General features: G+C 43.0%; 1 protein-coding gene across 1 annotated transcript in view; it reads right to left on the bottom strand.

Moving 5' to 3' along the window:
- Positions 1-23,620, bottom strand: part of TMTC1 (transmembrane O-mannosyltransferase targeting cadherins 1) — a 141,662-nt gene that overhangs the window by 76,688 nt on the left and 41,354 nt on the right. The window contains exons 6-7 of the mRNA XM_072342570.1: positions 8,869-8,950; positions 7,472-7,575 (exon numbers count right to left, since the gene is read on the bottom strand). Coding sequence (XP_072198671.1) covers positions 7,472-7,575; positions 8,869-8,950 — 186 coding nt within the window. The remainder of the gene's footprint in view (positions 1-7,471; positions 7,576-8,868; positions 8,951-23,620) is intronic.

Genomic DNA, 23,620 nt, shown 5'->3' with positions numbered 1-23,620 from the left:
TTCTCTATATTGCTGTTCATGTTTCCTAGAATTCCAGGGGAGAAAAATCCCTGCTATAACATCTACCTATCTATCGGCTAATTTCAGACAAGACAGAGTATTACCAGTGATGTGATTGGAAGAATCTGCCTCTTAATTGTCAACCAGTTTTCCCCCAGGCAGGTTAACAGCATCTGCATTACAGCAGAGTCATTTCTTATTTGCAAATTGAACACGGAAATCCAAGTTTCAGTGGGCATCCAACATATCTTTCCTTCTCAGAATCTCTGGCATATACAGAAAACCACAACTTCTCCTGTAGGTAGCAGGTGTTGTCATGGCAATCCAGTTTGTTTAGCATTCATTTTTTTTAGTTTAAATGTACTGTTGCATATTTTATTTAAGATAAATACAGGATGACTCATATAGAGAACCTGTAGCAGAAAACAACCATCTCAACTGATTGCTTTTGCTGCAAAAATGAAATAAAGTGCACTACTTAAGCCATAAATAATATAACATAAAAATAGTTGAACTATTATCTGTTACCCTTTGCTGTAACAGAGACTAACGAGCTTGGAAAAGCTCTGGTTTCAGCTCTGTCAATCTGGGAGACTAGTTAAACACACATACACACCAAAACAGGGATATTTATAGAAATCTACGAGAGGTCCATTTGTTGTTTGATTTTGGAGCATTTTAAGCTTTTTTTCCCCTCAGTACCCAGGGACTGGTCTATAGGTTTCCTTGCAAATCTGTGCTACGTCAGTGATCACAAGATGCAGACCATTCCCTGTCAAGGCTGCATGAGAGCGCAGATGCCAGTGACACTGTCTGCTCTAGGTGTATACAGTGGTGCAATCTACCACCTTGCCAATTCTGGGACATCACATCATGTTCCTGATGAGTTATGGGGCTCACCTTACTCCCAAGGTCCAGCAGGGTATACACTCACAAACAGAAGTTTTTATTGCACTGGTAAATTTAACAAGGCAAAGGCAAGAAAAAATATTCTCCCAGTTGGGAACAAGAGGGACCTGAGTAGAAAACAGGTGAAGTGCACTAAACTGGTATTTGGGAAAATGAGGAGTTGTATGAAGAAGAGAGGATCTCAGACAGAAGCAGCTGCTGTCCTTCCAGGAATCCCTGATGTTGTTAATGAGATCCTTCTAAAGAAGGCCTGTGCATTGCCAGGTGCTCAGGGAGATTTCAGCTCAAGTATGGGTGAGAAGAGTGCCTTTATTAGGGAAAAGAGACTCTCACTTGCATTAACAGCTGAAGTGACTTTAGCTCCAGGCTCTCTTCATTCTCTACCCAGTCCTAAAACCAAACATACTTGATGATCCACTTCACATTAACATCCTCCTAGGACACATGGATGCAATTATAACCAGGTGGTATCATTTAGGAGTATTGTCTTAAAATTGTATGTATTTGCACTTCCCCTAGGGAGCTGCCAGTCCAATCACGCTTTCCAACATGAGTTTATTTTCCTGATCTGTACATTGTCAGCCTAAACATTTTTCTTTTCATAGCCTCACAAGAAAAATACCACACTGTGTCTATCCAACACATCCTGTGACAGTGGAGTAAGACTACACAAACAACAGACAGACTAATTCCAATCTGACATCCAAATCCAAGCATCATCTAGACAGAAAATACTGCTAACTGGGAAAACTGCCCATGCATTCTCCTTCATCAAAACTCATCTAAGGGAAAAGAGCTGCCAGTCAGGAGAGGAAGGGAACAGAAAAGTACAGACAGACAGCTGCAGCCCAATGAAGAACAAGATAACTTCTCTGGAAGGTGAGGTGGTATGCGGCAGGGGCTCACTGGGAAAGCTTCCCTGCCTGAAGACCTCTGATCCAGTCTCAGGTTGTTTCAGCTCTTTGGCTGAATCTGACAAACGTTAAATTCTTCAAAAGGAAAGACTTTCAAAGAGCTTGCACATATCCCTGAGCCTGCTGTCACAGTCGGAGTACTGGAAAACCTGGGACAGATCTTATAATCTCGCTTGATTTTTTCCTCTCCAAGAACAAAACATGTTTCACCTACAGGAGTTGATGGCCTCTGTTTCAGCTGCACTCCTTTCTTTCCAAACACCAGCCTCCAGTAGGGAGGGAACTGTGGTGGAACCAGGGCATTAGGGAGTGCCATGGCCCACTACGATGCCTCTCCAGCTGACTTTCAGAGCAGTGCTGTCTACACCTGGGTTTGCTCCTTAAACAAAGAAAACTAAGCTAAGAAAGATGGTAAAATCTTTCACATGGCTTTGAGAAAGCAGATTCCACTGGGAATATAATGCTACTGTAGGTTGGCGTTTGCTTTGTAACATCATCTTCTAGGTAGATGTCAGTTTCTAGCTGTAGATGTCTACGTCCAATGCAGGGGAGTTGGACTAAATGGTTTTAAAAGATCCCTTGGAACTCAAACATTTCTGTGGTTCAATTCTATGATTCTCTTTTTTGTTTAGATGCGGGCCCTGAATTCTGGGTGCCTATCAATATTGCACATATTATGCTGAAGTTCTTTGGGCACACAGAAGAAAGCCCTGACAAAACAGGCAGACCTTTTCCACTCAGGAAGCATGTGGAAACCTGGCCAATTAAAGGCTGATACATTGTAGGGGTCCATTTTAATGCCGTTGCCTAGCCTGAGGTTAGTGCAAATTGCAAACCAGAGGAGTTGCTACACTTTATTGCCTGGGCAGAGTGGCTGGCACCAGGACCTACATACCCAGCACAGATCTGCAGCATGCCGCTCTGTAGTTCATTCCTGCGGATGTTACAGCTGAGATGATTACATGCCTTGCTCAGAAAACAGTCACAGGCCTATATATAAGGGCATATGTGCCAGTTTTTATGTATTTCTTCAGCTTTCTATGGGACTGAATTCTCATTTATCTGTTTGAAATACCAAAAGAAATGCATAAAGCCAGCTTACAGAGAGAACAGTTCAACCACAGGACAGTGCTATCTCAAGGCAGAAATGCATTAACTATTTAGGGCAGCAATACAAACAAGCCTACTTTATGACCACAGTGAGCAGACAAGGAACATCACAAGGCAAATACCAGAAGCTGTTAATGTAACTTGACTCCCAGAGATATACTTGGAAAGAAACACATTTACTTAGTCTGAAATTACTGGCAGGATTTAGTATTTCACGCCCCTTAAGACATGCTGTACAATGGACCTTTTTCCTTGTCTTACCATGGTGTTGGTAATACAACCTGTTTACTCAGAGGCCTCCTACTTCTTTCCTCCTCAAGAATGGCAGAATAAAGAGATGTGCTAAATGTCTGAAGCATGACAACTCCCCACTCAGTGCTCTGCTAGCACTCTAACTGCACTTCAGTACATTGTTTGCACAAAGCTGGGTAGCTCTCCAAGCCTAATTGCTTTCTTTTTCTACTTGCATCTAATTCAAGCAGGAGTGGTGGAAGAGGTATATGGAAGTGTTCTCTTTATTCAACAGCTTTCCCATAGCAGATTCTGAGATGGCAAGTCACAGTAATTGAAAGTCTGTGTTCTTTATGTTAGGTCACTTGAGAAGCCTTCTGTAGCAAACAACAGATTGTGTGGACAGGCTCTAATGGCAGCACTTAGGAGTAGCAGGATTCCTAGCACCTTCATTTCTGCCTGAGCTGAGAGAGGAAGTGATGGACAGATTTCTTTTCTTCATATCACCTTTGCCAAGCAACATACTGGAGAATGCAGCTTTCATTTATCTTGGTATTTGTCAGTAATACAAAATCCAGCACCTTACAGTGATGGAAACATTCATATTTTGACTTTCAAAGCACTTACTGGAATTCCCATTGATACATAATTGTAATGATGGTAATCTACTGAACATACTGAACAGACTATTATTATTATTATTTAAGATTGAAAGCTGTTGTTATTTCACACTGTTTCTTCTTCCAATGTTTGAATCAATTCTCTGTCTGCACTGCTCAAGATTGGAGATATGTTACCCAGAACATATGGTCATTTTCTAGAGCCAAACTGGACTGCAACAAAGGTCTGCTCAAAACAGGATCCTCTCACCAACAGCAACCAAAAATTAATGCCCAGCAAAACATATAAAAATAGCACAAGGAGATACTTTTTTCCACTAAGATGTCTCCAAGTTAGATGAGGTTTCTGCACATTGAATAACCTGGTTACCTGTTTTGTATGTGGTTGTTTTTCCTTAAGACTTGGTGAATGTCTCTTTGAGCCCACATAAGCATTCAGCACACATACTATGTTCTGTGGAAAGAGCTCCCCAACTCAATTAACTGCTGCAAACCACCTCCTTGGGCTTGTTTTGAACCGGTTCTCTTCTCCTCTCTGTTTTATGTACAGTATTTTCTTCATGCTCCCCTACACTATACAGTCACAGATATAGAATCATAGAACCATAGAATTATTTGAGTTGGAAGGGACCTTAAAGGCCATCTGGTCCACCTCCCGTGCAATGAACAGGGACACCCACAGGTAGATCAGGTTGCTCAGAGCCCCATTCAGCCTGACCTTGAGTGTCTGCACTCAAGGCATCCACCACCTGCTCCAGTGCCGCATCACCCTGACTGTAAAAACTTCTTCCTTATATCCAGTCTAAATCTTCCCTCTTCTAGGTTGAAACCATTTCCCCTTGTCCTGTCACCACAGACTCCACTAAAGAGTCTGTCCCCTTCTTTCTTATAGACCCCTTTAGATATTGAAAAGCCACTCTCAGGTCTCCCTGGAACCTTCTCTTCTCCATACTGAACAGCCCCAACTCTCTCAGCCTGTCCTTGAGGGGAGACGTTCCATCCCTGGGATCACCTTTGTGGCCCTCCTCTGGATGTGCTCCAACAAGTCCATATCTCTCCTGTAATGATGACTCCACACCCGGACTCAGTATTCCAGGTGAGGTCTCACCAGTGCAGAGTAGAAGGACAGAATTGCTTCCCTTGCCCTTCTGGCCCTTCTTTGGATGCAGCCTGAGGAAAGGTTTCCCTCCCTCACACCCTCAGTCATGTAACTTATATTAAAAGCATTGTAAGGGCTGGCAAAATCTGACCTCATTAGCCAATGTTTTTGCAAGCCCAAACATAGCTTATGCCCACCCCTAATCTTTGCCACCCTCCAATAACCCTTGGCAGCCTTGGGACACCTGCAGAAGCCTGCTGACACAGAAGCCTTGAAAGAATTAACAATACTTCTTAGGGTTCATCTTATATCAGGCAAGACTCCAACTCCAGATCTAATTTCATGGATTTCACAATGACTGCCACATATTTCTAAACTATTTTTTCCCCCATTTTTTTTTTAATCCATTCATTGATATCAGCCTTCCTCCAAGCTCCACAGGTATAGCAAAGTCTTAAAATAAAACTTTCAAACCTGCTGAATACCATAACGTTTACCCTGGCGAAGCACGCACAGTAACCACATTTCCAGCTCAGAGCAAATAAAGACCTTTGCTTTCAAACAGAAACTAACGACTGCCTTCAAAACCTCACTTAAGCTTCTCACACCAACTTCTCATAGCCTGCTGCTTCAGGTGTCTGCAACAGGAGCATGAACTGCTCAGCAGCTTCTCCAAGGCCGGATCAGAATGGAAAAACTCTCCTAAATGATAGGACATCCACCAGCTGGGCAGGTGACCATGCATACCAGCACCTACCTGGATCCTGAGTACTCACTCTGTCTAAACTTGCAAGTCCCACCTTTCCATGTGCTCTGCAAAAATTTGCCACCCTTACTATCCTGAAACATACTCTCTAGTACCATCCAGACTTTAGGGCTTTGTGCTATTTCAGCAGGGAAAATTAGAAAGCCACAGAATAGCTGCCAGCTGGGCTTGCTTAAGGAATGAGTTTTCTGCATGGAAAGCATAGGCCTCTGAGTAAATTGGCTAAAATGAGAGTTAGCATCAACCTCAGCAGATGCAGAAGATCCAGGCTAACTGTGAGGCTTTAGAATCCCTTCAGAGAAACAGTAATAGCTTTCCCTTGGAAGGGCTTCTGTCACTACTTTTCATGATGTGTGGAGCAGACAGGTGTTGCTGGATTGTAGGTGAAGCCAGGGAGGAGCTCAGCCAGCAGCCCTCTCAATAGTCCTTCAAGAGGCTGTCAAAATAATCTGCAGCAGAGGTGGCAAAAATAGGCACCATCTTACACCTCCAGAAGCTTAGCCTTGGGATTTAAAAACCCTCCCCTGTCATTATAAGATGAAAAGAGACAAACACATAAAAGATATCTGCAGCATAAAATAAGTAATTGGAATCAACCTAGGATCACTTAGGATGTTATGACCCCCTCCTTAGCAGAAAGATATCAAAAAGGGACAATGCCAAATCCTTCATGCTGTGCTGCACGGTCTGGTACTAATGACCCTGCCAGAAATGCTGCAAACAGATCAGAGCTTTCCAAATCAGACAACGTGCTTCCTGGAAGCACTTTTAGCCTTGATGGTAATAGGAGCTGTTGTCACATTATCATAAAGGTCTCCCAAATGAGATCCAGCCTGACTCTGCAGCAGATGTTGAATAAAAATTTCTTGATCTTAACTTGTGTCTCAGCTGAAATTCTGCTGCTGGAATTAGGAGCCATTGAGGTCAGAAAATGACATGGGAGGACCACTGCCATTTCACTTGAGACATCATGAATTTCCTCCAGAAGCCTCCAAAGCATCTTCCCCCAGTTTAGTAGTAAACCAGAACAATCAGTTAGGTATGTGGTCCTGGTTGGAAGCCAACTTCCTAGCACCTTCTTGGAGCACTGGTCTGGCTACGTGTGTAAGGAAGAGCCACACCACAGCAGCCATGGCTCTGATGGTCTGGTCCAGCAGAGCCAGAGGGATGCTGCACCTTAACCTAACCTAACACCAGGTCCCAGGCAAAGAAGAGGTCATTTTTACCATGTTTAAGTATTTATGTATCATTTGAAAAACAGAAAGGTAGTTATAAAATAACAGAAGTTTGTTAACACAAGTTTTTAATACCCACAGCAGCCCAACCTGTGCTCAAGCTACAAGAGCGCACTAGAAGGGCAAGTACTCTATGCCAGTGGAATCCTGACTTCCACTTTCACAGTCCTGATCAGCCACCCATATTTCACCAACAGGCACGGTCATCCCCCTCCAAACAAACTTCAGATGAAGCCAAAACTGAACGCTTACATCCCATACCTAGGGAGCAGCCAGTTTGAATGCTGAAGCCTCAGACACTGGGCTCCCCAGTCCAATGCTCAGACACTTAGACGACACGCTTTGGGCTTTGCATAAAAAGAAGCCCAGAGCTTTCAGTAAGAAAGGATGTAACATAATTCCACAGGAACTAGAGCGTGTTTTGGGGTTCTGATTGGTTTCTATTTTAGACAGAGCAATAAGGAGAAGCAATTAAGGCAACAAAACAAGTCTTCTCATTTACCATCTGTAAAATATTTCAGTGCAAAGAAAAAAATAATGGCATGACTACAGTTTTGCAAACTTTTGTTTGATTAATTGTGTTGTACCTCGTCAGCAAATAGGGTGAGAATGAAGCTGGATTGTCCTGTTCTGAAAACATTGGCATGGATCCTCCCATTATCCAGAGGCGGAAATACAAAATGAGAATCACCTTCAAAGAAGAACATCTAGGTTAGTAATGTGCTACTAAGAACAACTAAGGCCTCTGCCAAACATTTGTTTTGATAGTACTCTGGGCTCTGTGCTGTGCTCAGATGACAGTCAGCTCAGCTGATGGATTAGGCAAAATTCAATTCTGTGCAGGTGGCAAAATTCAGTTTTAAGTTGTGTTCACCCTCCCGAGCATCTGAGGCTGTTAGGCAGGGGAAGAGTTGTCCAGGGCTTGCATGACTGAGGGCCAAGATATTTCTGCCTAGGACAATCGAGCCCACTCTGGCTTCCCACACCAATGCAATCCCTAGCCCTATTGCCTCCCATTTCCAGTCCAGCAGCCACCACCTCCACGCACACCGCAGGCTGCTGCAATGCAGAGCCCAGCACAAGAACTTGCAGAGTAAGGGAAGAGCACTAATCTTCTGGGCATCAGCTAGAGGGCTATGAATATGCATATGTCAAATGTGCCAGCTCTCAAGCAATAGCCCGGTCCTCCACAACCCTGTTCACATGTGCATTACTCAGAGGAACCCACCTATCACAGCTCCTCACAGCAAAGGCAGAAATTCTAAGGACAAATCCATCACCCTGTTGTGGCTCAGTCTCAGCAGAGGTTAGCCACTGACCTCTAACTAAATACAGAGGAAAATACAGGGCTCATATCTTAAAAGCTATTATTATTCACTCATGCTGGCACCCGTCTAAGGACAAGATCCATCTATGTTTTTCTTGCTGTGTAATCCTAATCTCTGGAAGGACTTCTGTGGTTTGGCATTTCACCACCTCTCTGGGAACCACTTGTCACTGCAGGACAGGCAGGGGGATTTGGCTCCTCAAGAAGCACAAGGAGTTGTACACCCAGTGAATCCATGTGGTGGTGGTGAGTTTCTCCCCAACAACACATCAAAAGCTGCTTGGAGCAGACCAAGAACAAGGTATTTGCAGGCAGAACTGTTCTGGCGACCGACCAAGCCCTGCTATGAAACTAACAGCATGCCATAAAAGTAATGACTTTCCACTCAGCCCAGCACCACCAGTTCCCCTGTATTTAGGGCAGGAAAGGCTTACAGATTATTATGCAGTTGTAATGGCAACCACTATAAAATTAAAAGAAAATCTGAACCAAAAGCACAACAACAGTTTTATTTGTGCCCAGCCGAAGTTTTCTAGACCATTTTCCAGTACTAACTTTAACATCCACCACCTCAGCTTTCTGACTCTTTTGGGATACTACCACACAAAGCTCATTCTAGTCACATAAACAGAAACACATGATCGAGTACATACTTACATAGCTTATTACCAGAGCAGCTCTCTTCAAAAAAGGTCTTGCAGTGTATAAGAAATTCTCGTTGTTATTTGCAGTCAGGTAGCTGAAATACAAGGAAACGAATATTTTTTAAGTACTCTGAAACAGTAACTTATTTCTCAAACTGGAAGAAAGTTATGCATTACTTTAACCACCCTCAACTACCTTGCTGTAGCAATGAGACCCCATCTATTCTTCAAAGCCCTTTCCAAGTCAGAATTACACTTGTAAAATAAAGGTTACTTGAAGTAATACATGATATAAGACATTTTAGTTTCCCCCACAAGATCTTTGGAGGTTTTTTTTTTTTGCTTTTTGTCTTGTTTTCTGTATGTTTATTTGTTTTTAAAATCATCAGTTAACTCCTTAATCCCCAGAAAACCCCACGTGTCACACTGTGACTGCTGTGTTTGGTCTCCCAAAGGAATGTATCAACACAGCAACCCAATTTCAGGCTACGATTAAAATGCAAATCCTCCTTGCTCCCAGCTCCCTGTTCAGACTCTAGAGATGGGAAAAACCGTCCAGTAGAACTGAACTTCGAATAAGTTTCTGGAATTTAAGTGTATGCTGCACGCTTGTTTCATTACTGACAAGTCTACTGACAAGGTGTTATGATAATAACCTGCACGGAGACAAACACACAGGTGGTTTATTGTCCTAGGAGTGCTCATGAAAACCTTTCTGTTTCTCAATGAATAAAATTAAACTGTATCTGGAGCCTAAGCTACATATTTATTTTACTGTAGGGTAGAAGCACTTGTCCAATTCCAGGGAGCCTTCTTAATGTAACAAATGGTGCCATCTCTAAGACATTAATTCAATGAGAATTCCATTTCTACAGAACCCGATAGAGTTTTTGTCATAGTAATAAAGCGCTGAGAAACAGAAAGAAATACAGAAGAGATACGAATATTTTAAGCAGAGAGGAACTAGAAAACTATTGGAAATCTGACAGATAATTTTAAGAAGTTATAAATAAGAAGTAAAATAAATTCAGAGCCAAAACATTTTCGGGTTCTTTTGCCTAACAAATCAGTACCAGGACACTCTATTTAAATGATTTACAGAAATTACAGAATGAATCAACACCTGCACACAAGTTCGTTTTCCAAGCATGACAACGTCATACATATTTCCTGCGAACATCTAGCACATAAACTGCATCTTATTTCCTTCCCAAATTCCTCAGCACAATTTATCATCTGATTGCTTCCACCCTTCAAGTCTCAGAGGAAAAAAAACAACAAACCAAGACTGCAGCATTTCCCAGTGCTGCTAGGAGTCTTTAATATCTGGCTTTTTGTTCAAATATTCTATAGTAGGAAGCTTGCAATCCTGGTCTCTGAGGAAGGATGGAGAAAAAAAACTGCACTAAAGACAAAGCAATAGCAGCGAAGCCAGCAAGAAGCAGTTGGCATTTAACATGCAGAAGGACATCTGGGTGCCCTCAAGAAAATAACCAATCTTCAGAAAACTTTCCCTAAGTATCACACCTAAAACTAGTAACCAAACTACACGCTGTAAATAAAGTCAAATGACTTTGCATCTTTTGCGACTACTTACTTAGAAATGTTGACATTTAAGCACAGAATCTGACTTAAATGTCAGATGAGTCTTCAAGGGCTGAACTCTGAGAAGTGCAAAGTTTTTTGAGCTCCCACTGATTTTAATCAGGCTCCAGTAAGTACAAGTGAGATGAAACTAAGTCTCCAGCTTTCCCTCTCTGTGAAAGGTCAGGCTGGCCTTCAAGCGTTCACCATGGCCCTGCTCCAAAACCCACCACAGCCGAAGGGAATGGCTCTCAGTGACTTTAATAGCATTTGGATCAAATCCTGGTCTTTTGTTCCCCATTGGAACCCTTTATGAAGTGTAACCCCCTTGTGATTTGCAGCAAGAACAGAAGTGTTGGGTTGCATTTTGTTTGTTTTTTTTTTTTTTATATAGATGGAGGGAGGTGAGACTATTAATCACACGGCCTGACTGTTTTCATTATGAAGAACCTGTTTTCACTTGCTTGAAGTTTTAACTAGCTGTAACACTTTGGGCAGAGATTTTCCACTACAAATATTTGCTTTAGGTGGAATTATTCTGGGAAAAGAGCAGCTAGATCAGTTCGGCTTCCTTTTCTTCTGACACTTCAGTTAGAGACAGAGGAACACTTTTATTGGTGTTAAGAAGTTGCCAACTTTGTCCTCAAGAAACCGTATCACCTCACACCAGTGATCTGAAACTGGCAAAGCTGCCATCACCTCCGAGCCACATGCTCACCACCCACATCCACGCAAGCTGCAGACCCTACCACTTTGCACATGCTGGACAGGGATCTGATACGTAAGATAATATTTCCCTGTTTACTCTTTCATCTTTGGCAGTACATCGCAGCAATGGCCAACTCTTCATACCTTGGTTTTCACAGAATCACAGAATCGTTTGAGTTGGAAGGGACCCTTAAAGGCCATCTGGTCCAACTCCCCTGCAGTGAACAGGGACACTCACAGCTAGGTCAGGGTGCTCTGAGCCCCATCCAGTCTGACCTTTTTGTCTGCCTGTGAATAACTAAAATGATGCCTGAAATTCACACCTTCCTTGCAGCAAGTGTAACACCACACAAGCTACAAGTTTCAAGGCAAGAGTTCATCTACAAGTCAAAGTTAATCTGAAGTGCTCCACAGAATTAAAGGGAGGTCCTGTGGTAGCTCTGGCCACAGCAGAACAGGCCTTCAGAAAATCCTGAGTCTCCTCACCATTTGCGTTTGTGGAGCAATAATGCCACCAAGAAAAAAGAAATCTTTACATAGACACTAACTGCAAATCACCATGCTGCACTTTAGAACCAATGATCTGCAAGAAAGTAGGCAGCAGTGTGAAAGTAAAGGAGGAGGAATGGGTGAAGCAAGAGAGTTCAAAGAGTCCAGAACTCTTTTTATCCGTCCTCCAAATGTTTTCACTGCTTTGGTTATAAAAAGTTTCTTTCCATGACAGTTCAACCAAGAAGCAAAATGTTCATTTTCAGAAAGCTGCCATCCTGAAATCTACCTGGAAGCCATGAAAGAGAACGCTGCTCAGCATTTGGTATTCAAGCTGTCTGCCCATTAAATCAACTTGCACAAGTAGCATAAACATATAAGTTCCCTCAATGAATCAGTGTTTTACAAGATCTACGTGGCTTTCCAGAGTACTTTATCCAATCTTCAGGTTGGATATTAGGAAAAAGTTCTCTTCCAAAAGAATGCTGATAATGCACTGGAACAGGCTGCCCGTGCAGCTGGTGGAGTCAACGACCCTGGAGGCATTCAATAAACATGTGGACGTGGCACTGAGGAACACAGTGTGTAGATGATGTCAGAGATCTTTTCCAGTCTTAATGGTTCTGTAATTCTGCAATCATGGAGCCTACCTTTTAGTTCAGGAAAGTTAACTAGGAGAACATCTCATGTCTGGTATGTGTGCAGAAAAATACACATTTATGCATTAAAATCAAATGAACTGCAAATGACACCTGGAAGTTTGCTAAATGTTAGCAACACAGAGCATGTGCGATGTAGGCATGTGAAATCCAGACGTGTTTGCAAGCTGCAAATCATACTGAGCTTTGCTCAGACAGCCTTAGGATCAGCCAAAGCTCTTGATTTTGTCTGTAAGTAGGACAATCAAAGAAATCACTACGACAAAAGTTTAACTCTTTCATACCTGTTTATAATTGCTGCCTTGCATAAAGTCATTTACAGGTCAGATTGCTGTGCATTTGCACGCCACACAAGGCTGCCAAATATCCCACTCTTAATGGCAGCCACTCCCTATCACCTGCTCCACCCCACCATTGTAATGTGGCTCCCGGTGCCAAAACATACACACACACATTCCCACATGAAAGCAGGCGTGGGACACATGTAGGAAAACTGTACGGACGGTAGCCCCATGCAGCAAAATACTACCTCCAGAACATAAAGCAAGGTGAACATTTCAAGATGTGGGTCTCTCACATTTTCATGATAAAAAGATGATATTAGTGCAGGAAATCCATACCACCAGGTTTGCTGCTGAATGGTGAGAAACAAGCATGCTTGGACAGAGGTTCTGCCTCTGCTTTGTGCCAGCTTTCCCACAAAGCAGAACAGCATGTAATTGGCTACTTGCTATCTTTTAAAAGCCTTTCAGGAACTCTCCCTAAAGCAACCAAAATCACAACAAACAATAAATCCAAAAAGAGCTTAATAACACAGGAACCTCTTTTGCACAGTTCGAACAGAGGCCAAGACAGCTCTCTGGCAGCCCCGGCTTCCTGAAAAGCACAGCTCATCCTGAAACCAATTACATCATCAGAGCACTCGGAGAGCTCATAATTGAAGACAGCAGAGTAGGTGGCCTAGTAAAACTCAATACCGTGCAGTTTACAGGAATGTAAACTTTGCTGGTACCAGATGGACCTCGTGTTAATCAAAACAAACTTTGCTAAGAAGCAGACAGCTTTTTAATTTGCCTTTACTGTTGAAGGCACCCAGAGTTTACAGACAAGAGTGGGACAGCTTCTCAGCTGCAGCTAATTGCCACGACACAGAGCTATCACAAACCGCTATCAGCAACACATTTATCCCACACTGTAGCTGACTCAGTTTCAGTGTAAAACAAACTCACTCTTGTGTTCTCTTTGAAAGCTTTCTCAAGGGAAAGAAGCGAACAATTGGATGTACGATGGATGCTCCCCAGTGGGGACATCTAAAAGACCAAGATAATGACACAATAGAGTATTCTGAGAGCTTGTTTTGGGCAGTTCCCTCAGCTGTGAGAAGATTGTTGCTCCCACCTACATTCTTCCCAGGAAGCAGATCTAACTTACAGCAACCATCAGCATTTTGAACCAATGCTTTGGGAACCTTCATGTTAGAGAAGAAGTTTGAAGGATAAGTATAAATGCAAGGCTGTTATCTGTATCTTAATTCCTGATGATAAGAGCAAGACATCTCTAATCAAGGCATTTTTCAACTCAGAAGGGGTGAATGCCAAAGCTTCAGACCATTGGTAGATTCACATCTAGTCCATTAGATAGACTTCCCTTCTGGCATGGCTGAAGTTTCACAGGATTCAGATTCTATCTTTACCATTGCTACTTAGAGATGACTTCATTCCAGTCTGCCCAGCCAGCCACATCTTCAGTTACGAAAGGAGCTCTTCAGCTTAGCTTGGCCTATATTTCTCCTATAGGAGGACCATCAAGGGGCAAGTGCATGTGATAGTCCAGTCAAAAAACAGGAGTGCAAATCTGTTACAGAGTAAAAAATGCAAACGAAAAAGAAAAAGCAATCTATTTCAAACACGTCTGGATTTTTCTCTTCCTTAAAATACCTGTCAATGCAGGGAAATAAAACATCAGACACAGCTACAACTTTTGCAAGTGAAAAGAAAGAAAAGCACTTCTGCTTTCCTTTTTACGAGAAGTCTCAATATTCCCTGCAGCGTATGCGCAGTATCCCTGCTCCTTATCTCCCTGGAGAGCCTTAAACCCCAGCCACTACTACCCACGCAGACCCAGATGCATAAACACACACAAACAGAAGCGGTTTTACAGACTTTAAATGCCATGGAGAGATTTTATGAAAGTCACAACTGCTTTAACTCATTTGCATTGATAATGGAATACACACTTCAAGTAAGTTTTCAGTTATGAGCAAATGCGTAGAGTTCTTTCCCTTTATTTGATATCCAAAGCAAAACAGAGAAGGGCACAACTGCATTGCCATATTATAGCTGAGAAGGTGGCCCTGCTTGTGGCCTTTTTCTGTTATGTTAATGCACCTCTTTCTTTTTTGGGTGAAAGTGGAGGGAGAAAACTAGGAGAAAGAGGGAAAGGGACAGGGAAAGGCACAGTAGTGGTATAGGGAGAGAAAAAAAAAGGAAGATTGCAAAATAACCTTAACTGATCAAAGATGTAACCAAGATGAAAAAGGGCTTCCCCTCATACCAGACATTCCACTGACGCGACAAGGAGACAAGGTGGAGCAGGGCTAATGTGAAAAATAAGACCTCACCAAAGCATAGCCACCTTCCACCAGATCTCAGCAAAGCAAAGCACCATGCCTGCCATTTAAAACTTTCCTCAATTTCAGCCATTGGAATTCCTCCGTGTCTCACACACACAGCCTTGAAATCCACCACTAGATGCCATATCCCCCATCCTAGGCCACCTAAGGGACAGTATAGAGCTATTTCATGTAACTGCATTAGAAGCAGCACTGACAGAAGAATCTAGGCTTTAGCTGCTCCGTGTACTCAGCTACAAACCCCTATTTTTCTTCTGCTTGTTCTTTTGACAAGCTTTATTCATTCAGGCTGAAAGTTTTCCATTCCAGGCGTTTGTGTCAAGCTGAATTTATTTTCTTCCCTGAAGGTCTCAGGTAAAACAGACCATTTCTGAAAGAGCAATTAGAGAAAAAAATCATTGCTATGTCCATACCAACAAATCATGCAACCATTTTGTTGAGAAAACTTCTGTGGCTGTGTACTTTGGAGCAGGGACTTGTCATTTAGCAAGAGGGACTGCAGAGATGTGCCTGCTGTTGCTTTCAGCAACAACTCACTCTAGTTCTGGGAACATGACAAGCCACTAGGGGGAATAAAACAAATAAATCTCCATCTGCATTGCTTAGGAGAGATGGAAACTTGTATCAGTTCCCCAGGTTCTCTAGCCCTAGGAGCCTCAGAGGAGACCTTGCTGCTCCCTCCAACAACCTGAAAGGATGCTGCAGAGAGGTGGGGGTCACCCTGTTCTTTCAGGTAACAGAGATGGGATGAGAGGTAACAGCCTTAAGTTGCAACAGGGGAGGTTCAGGTTGGATATTAGGAAACATTCCTTCTCCCAAAAGAGAAATGATGCATTGTAACAGGCTGCCCAGGGGGGTGGTAGAGTCACCATCCCTGGAAGCGTTCAAGAGCCATGTGGATGTGGCACTGAGGGACATGGTCAGTAGGCATGGTGAGGATGGGTTGAGGTTACCTTAATGGTCCTGTGATTTTAACACCATCCAGCAGGAGCAGCATCACTCTCTTTGCAATTGCTCCTTCAAAGCAAGTGATATTCAAGCATCTCTGTGGCACTGCCTGTACCCAAACTGGAGGAGACAAACCTGCTTGGATGTAGAGAACTGAACATACATCGATGAGTAAGAGGCTGCATTTGAGTATTAAATAGATGAGAGAAAGAAGGCAAAGGAGGAATGAGAAGGGAAGAGTACAGGAGGAGGACTGCTCAGCCTGAAGAAGGTCCAGGGGGATATGAGAGAGGCCTTTCAGTATCTAAAGGAGTCTACAAGAAAGAAGGGGACAGACTCTTCAGCAGGGTCTGTGGCGATAGGACAAAGTGAAATGGTTTCAAACTAAAAGAGGGAAGATTTTAATTGGGTATAAGGAAGAAGATTCTACAGTCAGGGTGACGAGGCACTGGCACAGGTCGTCCACAGAAGTGGTGAATGCCCCAATCCTTGGAAACACTCAAGGTCAAGCTGGACAGGGCCCTGAGCAACCTAATCTACCTGTGAGTGTCCCTGTTCATTGTAGGGGAGTTGGACCAGATGGCTTTTAAGCACCCCTTCCAACTCAAATGACCCCGTGATTCTGTGAGGAACCAGAACTGAAGAGAAAGGAAGAAAAGGACAGAGATTCAGGGAGACACTCAGACCTCTGCTTTTGTAAGAGATCTAGCGGCAGTATCCAAGGAACCTGCTGCCACTCAATTTGTCGTGTCCCCGGTGAGCACTGAGGAGCTGAGCTGTGACACGAGCAGCGGGAGCAGCCTGCCTCCCCAGTGTAACACTACTTCAGGAAGCAGCTGTGCTTTCAGCTAACCAACCTAGTGCAAGCAGATGGCCTGAAAATACAGAGGACAGCCAGGACTCCTGCAGAATGACTGCTGCCTCTGCGTCTCTGCAGAAAGCTGGCAGCTCGTGAATACAGGCTGCCCCAAAATACAGCACAGCACAAGAGCCAGGCTCATGGGCTTGGTAGAGGGGCTGCATGCAGACCCACTGTGTGCTGACAGGAGTGTGTGGGCTGTGAGGCAGCTAAAACAGGATCCCTAATCACACACACAAAAAGAAATGCCTTTAATAGGAAAAGGGAGGAGGTTATCTGCCAGTCATGCATGAGGCTCCATTACTGCAAGTAGAAATTATGGAGGTGTCCCTGGGAAGCAAGTGTCCTAGTAAACATTTACAAACAAACCATAAAAGATGTGGAGGCCTGCTGCATTGCTTTGATGCTCTCCATAAAGCATTTCATGTCAATAAATACAAACTTTGGTCCAAGTAGTCTGCTGAGACACAGAAAGAACCCTAGTGGATTGAAATTGTGTATGTGCAGTTAGGGAACTAAGGCTCTTGCTTCTTGCTGCTGCCTTTGTCTGGGCTCTCAGTAAGTAAACCTAATAAAAAAATTAAAGCAAAAGACTTCAACAGAGCAGAAGGGGAGAAACAAATCCCTTCCATCAGTAAAACACAGCAGAGAAAGGGCACAGAAATCAATGTCTGTCAGAGGATTGTATACATTACTGCTAACTACAGCAAAGCTATCCCAGCTTCAAATGGAGTACCAGAAATGAATACAAAAATCAAGAGAGGTAGAAAAAAATGTTTAAAAAATAAAAATCAGAAGATAGCATGCAGGCAGCCCCAGAACATGGAGTGTGGAGACTCAGTGAGCAGCCCAAGGCAGGGATGGATGTTTGCCAGGAACTGCAAAGAGCTCCCCCTGAGAAGATGCCCAGCACCTCCTCATCTGTTCATCAGCCTTAAACACAGTGACATGCACTGATTGTAAGCATAGGGGTAGGTAAAGTTCAGCTGGTCCCAAGCCTCAAAGCTCCTGAAGCAGCTCTTTAAGGAATGTCAGTAGCTCACTGGTACAGCTGAAGAGTTTGATTTGAGCAAGGAGGGTAAGACAGCAAAGTTTTACAGCTGAGCCTGCTCTCAACCAGGTTGAATGCTTGATTTTTTTAAAATACATATGCTGAATTTAGTTCTATTTTTCAAATTATCATTTGGAGTCAGCACAAATGGGAAATTTTTGCACTGCTTTGAGAAGCAGATAATGTTTCAGTTGTGAGCACTTCTGGTAAATCAAGTGAGCCTGCGAGTGAAAGCTTTTGTTGTGGAATGACACTTGGGCAGAACTTGAAAAGAAATATGGGGAGACAATAACCTGACCCCGTTTCTAAATTTAGCCTGAAAAGTGTTATTTTCTTTTGTAACATATTTGTTTTGAGATTTCTCTAATACTTCCACAATTTACTTGTAATCCAAAAGCTGCCTGTCAAGTTCAATTTCAATGCACATTTTCCACTTAGTTGAAGGAAGGGGTGGAAAAAAACCCACACGTCTGCAGTTTGAGTCCTTCATACTGAGATGAGATGGAAAGAGGAGCAGTTATCACACTGCTGTGGTAATGCGGAGACTGCAGATTTTCAAGACGGTAAACCAGAGAGCATTCTGAAGAGTCCATCAGCCTGAATGTTCAATAATCAATTAATGGAAATCTGCTTGTAGGTGGTATTGGATGAAGACCAATAAAGCCTGCATGGATTCCCCTGAAGATTCTTTGTCAATTACAAGAGATTATAAACTAATCGTTTACACTGAGATCTCTTCCATATGCCTATGATGGAATGGAAAGGGGTGGTCCATGCTTGGATCCAGACCTTCTGTCACTAGACATCAGTGGTGGAGGCACTAAATTCAGCTGCACTATCTGCAAGCAGAAGCTCTGCATGTTTTCCACAAGCTTTCCCTTCAAAATGAAACCCGTGTACCAGCAACTTACAGAACAGTTCTCTGGATGCCACTGGTGAATACTTCAGGAAGAAGGTATTTCCTTTACAGAAAATACCTAATCTGACATTTTCATCTAGCGTGCCCCTTCACTTCTGCCAGATTAAATTAAGTAATCCACAAGTATGTCACAGCCATCTCTAAATACAAAATAAATGGTAAAAAATGAAACAAAACAACAACTTCCTCTTGTTAGGAAAGTGTCTGTTATTTTTAACAGCCTCAAGAATAGCTTGTTCTTTTTAAATATGAATGACACAAGTCTGTTAGCAATATAGAGAAGAAGAAAAATAACCTTCTTCAGAGATGGTATCCTTTCAGTGAAACTTTTTGATGTTCGCAATCAAATGCAACTCAGTGCCAAAGTTATACAGCAACACAGAAAGAATCTGAAAGAAAACAACTCAAAAATTGGCAGCAAATGACTGTTTTTGTCAGAAGCCCTGTAAGTAAATTGTGCCTGTGCTGTTACTGTTGGCATAAAATACCAAACAATGTACTTCCAGCAACTTTCATCTCTGTCGCTTTTCCACTCAATCATCTACACACAAACCCTTAAATTCTTCAAATTAAAAATGGGACCCGCTCTTTCATCACTCGTAGCTCAGTTCCGATACGGTTCATTTGTAAAAAGTAAAAATTAAACTCTGCAATAGCTGGTAAAGATTAGTGCCTTGCTTTAAATGGATTTCCTTTGCAAAGCCATTCTTTCTATCTAAACAGATAATGAACGGTAAAAGCCCAAAGCGCATCAATAAAAGAATAATTCTGAAACTTGGCAGAATTAGAAAAAAATAATTATATTTTATCCTATTCTGACCGCAACTCAGTCTCATCTACTGCCAGAAAAATAAGACCACAAATATCCCAGCCGTCTGTAAGTCACTAAGATAATCTCTTTGAACTGCACTGGCAACTTCCAAAATAAGTAACAGCAAGAAAACGACACCATTTTGTAGTCTCCTACTATCACAGAAGTGGGCTTCAATTCTGATATTTAAAAACTTGGCTAACATGGAAGATCCTGCATAGTTGCTCACAAGAAAGCTTACGGGATGTTGCACTTAGCCAAAAATATGAGCAGCTTCTGCCTTGGGGAGTTTGCAACAGTCTGTAATGCATATCCAGCCACATCAAACTTTCATAGGATGGGACTGGAGCTGACACTCAGTAATACTCAGCTGTGTATTTATACAGATGACCAAACATTCCCATATAATTGATGGCTTCTCCTTCCCAGAAACCTGAGAAGAGAAGGCATGTTGCCTATTTGGCTTGAAGCAAATGCATGAAAGTGCACCATGAATCTTGTTCATGGTCTTCAATGTCACCAATGTCCGGGTTGCTCGGGTAGGCCACAGCCAAGATCACTTTAACAAGAACATCTTGTAATAAAAAACCCGTCAAAGCCCCCCAGTGCAACACGTCTCCACTCAGCCCACTTTGGTATCACACCTGCACCAAAAAGGCCGGCCAAAAGGAGACAGCAATGCTTGACTCTACAAGCCATGACACTGGCTGTCTTCTCAAGGGCCAGGAGCTTCTGCCAGGTGGCTCAGTCACACAGAGGGCCTGACTGGGCCAAGGGACTTAGGTACAACCACTGATAGGGTGAACGTGAAGGCAGACAGAACCGTGGTGGGAGAAGGCAGGCTGGCACAGGCAAGGAGAAGAAACCTCACATCATGAGAGAAGTGTTAGATGCCTCAGAGGATACTCTCGTGATCTATGATTCTCTAGACAGTCATCAGTGGTGGGATCTCATAAAAAATTATGCTGATGTCCAGACAAAGTGACACAGAGGTTGGAGGAGAGCCTTTATCATGGTGCTTGGCCAAAGAGGTCACGCAGCCAGTAAAAGCCAAGGCATGCTGTGGTGTAGGTGCTGCCATCATATCAGCTTGCAGCCTGACTGGCTCTTTGCCCTCCAGTGGAACAGGGACAGAGGTTTTGGACAAGAGGCCAGCAGGAAGGGCACAGGCTGCTGAGGCGGGAGAGTGGTTGGAGTCCGCAGCAGCCTCCATTTGCTCCTGGGACAACTGCTACTCACAAACAAGGACACAGACGGAAGCTCATCCTCAAATACTGTAAGAAGAAATGGAGGCATATCCTCTACTTCTCAGCTTTGCATCAGGCCTGCTCCACCTAAAACAGGAGAACTGGAACTCCCACATTCACTGGTAAAGAACTCCTAAGACAAGCAATTCTGTAACAAAGCTGATACCGAGATTCTTAGGTAGAACTTCTCACAGGAAACAGACGTTTTCATTAACTGACTCTTTTCCTCTTCTTGTTACTCTTTGATATTTGCAGTGCATATGTTTGAACCTATTATTAAGCACAGGTCTTCGCTGAAAAATTAAGAAAGAAGTATTAGCAACTGCACGTAATATTGCCAGCCACAACTGAAGACAGAAAACTGCCATTATTTCTGTGTTTGAGTTATTGATTAAACATAACATCCATAGAGCAGCAATCAGAATTGCTATTCCATGACCATTCCCAGAGAAACAAAGACTTGTTCCAAGTGCCAATCACATATACTCTTGTGGTTAAAACGCAATTAAACGAGTAAAGCATCCAATAAACCCACAAGCTAAACAAAAACAAATCACAGAAATCTGAACTGTAGAGCAAAAACAAAGGCAGTATTTTAAAGCATAAATCAAAATGAAGAGTCAAGACAGGCTGTTGCTTGTAAGCCATTCTAAAAACTTTCAAATTACATCTAATATCAACATACAGAAAAAGGGGTCTTTTTCACAAAATATATCACAGTAGGAAGAGTCTCATGCAATAGTAATGCTTTACTCATTTCAAAATACTCTTTCCTTTTTTTTCTTTTTTCCATTGCCTTGTTTACTTTTGAAGTTCTTTTAACCAGTATGAGAAGAAAAACATTCCCAAATTAACTACGCGTAACTCTTGCCCTCAGACCCGGAGGAAAGAAGGCTATTCTGAGAAGAGCAAGATTAACAATAATATCAAACAAATCTACTGATTTAACAGTCTCAGTTTTATCACCGGAGTGTAATATCCTCACCTAAGGGCACTGGGCTCTCTGAGAACAGCCAGAGGCAGAAGAAAGTCAGGCTAGGGGGACACCATTCCCCCAAGAGGCCGCAGAGCTGAAGGATGCCAATAATGAGCCCAACATGTTGCCATCTCCCACACAGAAAGAGGTCAGGCATCCCACAAGAGGAAAGCCACGTCTTTTTAGCAAGCACATAAGCTTTCACACCAATCTTATTCTGTCAATCCCAGCTTGTTAAGAAACAACAGTTTCTATGGAATTTGGCCAACACACAGACCTCCTGTGGCGGCTAGTGTAGGAGGTGCACACATCACAAGTGCCAGCCTCGCTTCAGGGTTTGTTCTGATAAGTCTCTGTGCAAGTGTGCACAGGGCAAGGTTCTCTTGCTGCAGGACTTCCTGAGGAGCAGAGGCAGCAGGGTGGAGTTCACCTACATAGCTACTGCCCACCAAAGCCTCCTCTGGAGAGCAGAATCTCATCCAAGTGCAAATACTCAAGCAAAACTATTTCATCTGCTTCAGCTTTGTTTCCTTGAATTGATAGCTCAGGGCTAGCACATGTAAGAGAGGATAGGGCACTTTCGACCATGGCCACAAAGAAAAGAATTTTACAAGATGGATGGAGTGAACCAAGGCAAAGTGCTGATGAACACAGAGTGCTTCAGGCAACTTAATAAAACTGGTGTTATGAAATTGCTGCAAATCATCTGCATGAGCTTAAAGTCTTGACAAAAATCACACACACTGCATTACTCCATAGGTTGCTTGCCTCAGGTAAAAAGAAAAGTTCTGCCAGCTTGCTGGTACCTAAAACAGAGCATTACCCAATTCACCCCTATTTTTATTTTTTTGTTGTTGTTGTTGCTTTTAACCTCTAATAGGCTTGTTTTACTGCCCTGATCAGATCCAGGATCCTGTCCCTTTGCAAACAGGCACCTGATAGCATGCCATAGCGTCCGCCTCCAGAATTAGGACACAGACATCGAAACACACAGAGGCAAATCGATCCAATCGATCTCTAGGAGAGTTGAGAAGCCCATGGTCCTCAGAGAGCTTTATTGTTGCAATCTGCAATGAAAGAGCCTGGCAGCAAGCTGGAGAAAGCCAGTTTTATAAGCTGGGAGGGAAATGATTATAGAACTGTAGCTGCTAGGAGATCTTCCAGCTGGTTTAAATGATTTGGCCTCCTTATGAAAAGTACTGAAGGAAAAAAAAAACTCCTGAAGGTCAGTCATGAGTGCTGTAGGTATCGCATGAAACGAACTTCCCAATTTATCCTCAAATGTTTAATTCAGAGACGGGGACCAGGAGGCATAGAGAGGAGGAACAGAGGTTATTACATCCTTATGTAAATACAGATTAAAGAAGCAGACCGGCTTCTGCAGTATTTTACACAAATTAAAAGTATCTAGAGAGGGAGCGGAGAGCAACATCGCTTAATTGGAGCTCCTCGCACTGCAGCAGCTAGGAGCTCTGATGGGAGGGGAATACAGTTTCATAGGATCACAGAGTGGCTTGCGTTGGAAGGGACCTTTTAGATCATCCTGTTCCAAATCCTTGCTTTAGGTAGGGACACCTTCCAGACCAGGTTGCCCAAAGACCCATCCAGCCTGACCATGAATATTTCCAGTGAGGGAGCATCCACAACCTCTTTAGTGAACCTGCTCCAGTGTCTCACCACCCTCACAGTAATAAATTTCTTCCTGACATCTAGTCTAAACCTACCCTCTTCCAGTTTAGAGCCATTTTCCCTTGTCCTGTTGCTACCTGACCTTATAAAGATTTCCTCCCCAGGTTTCCTTTAAGCTCCCTTCAGGTACTGAAAGGCCACTATAAAGTCCCTTTGAAGCCTTCTCTTCTTCAGGCTGAAAAAGCCCCAGCTC

This window comes from Excalfactoria chinensis, chromosome 1, assembly GCF_039878825.1.
Source record: "Excalfactoria chinensis isolate bCotChi1 chromosome 1, bCotChi1.hap2, whole genome shotgun sequence".
In the NCBI taxonomy this organism is placed as follows: domain Eukaryota; kingdom Metazoa; phylum Chordata; class Aves; order Galliformes; family Phasianidae; genus Excalfactoria; species Excalfactoria chinensis.
Note: the sequence above shows the minus strand (reverse complement) of the source record. Positions and strands in the feature narration are given on the sequence as shown.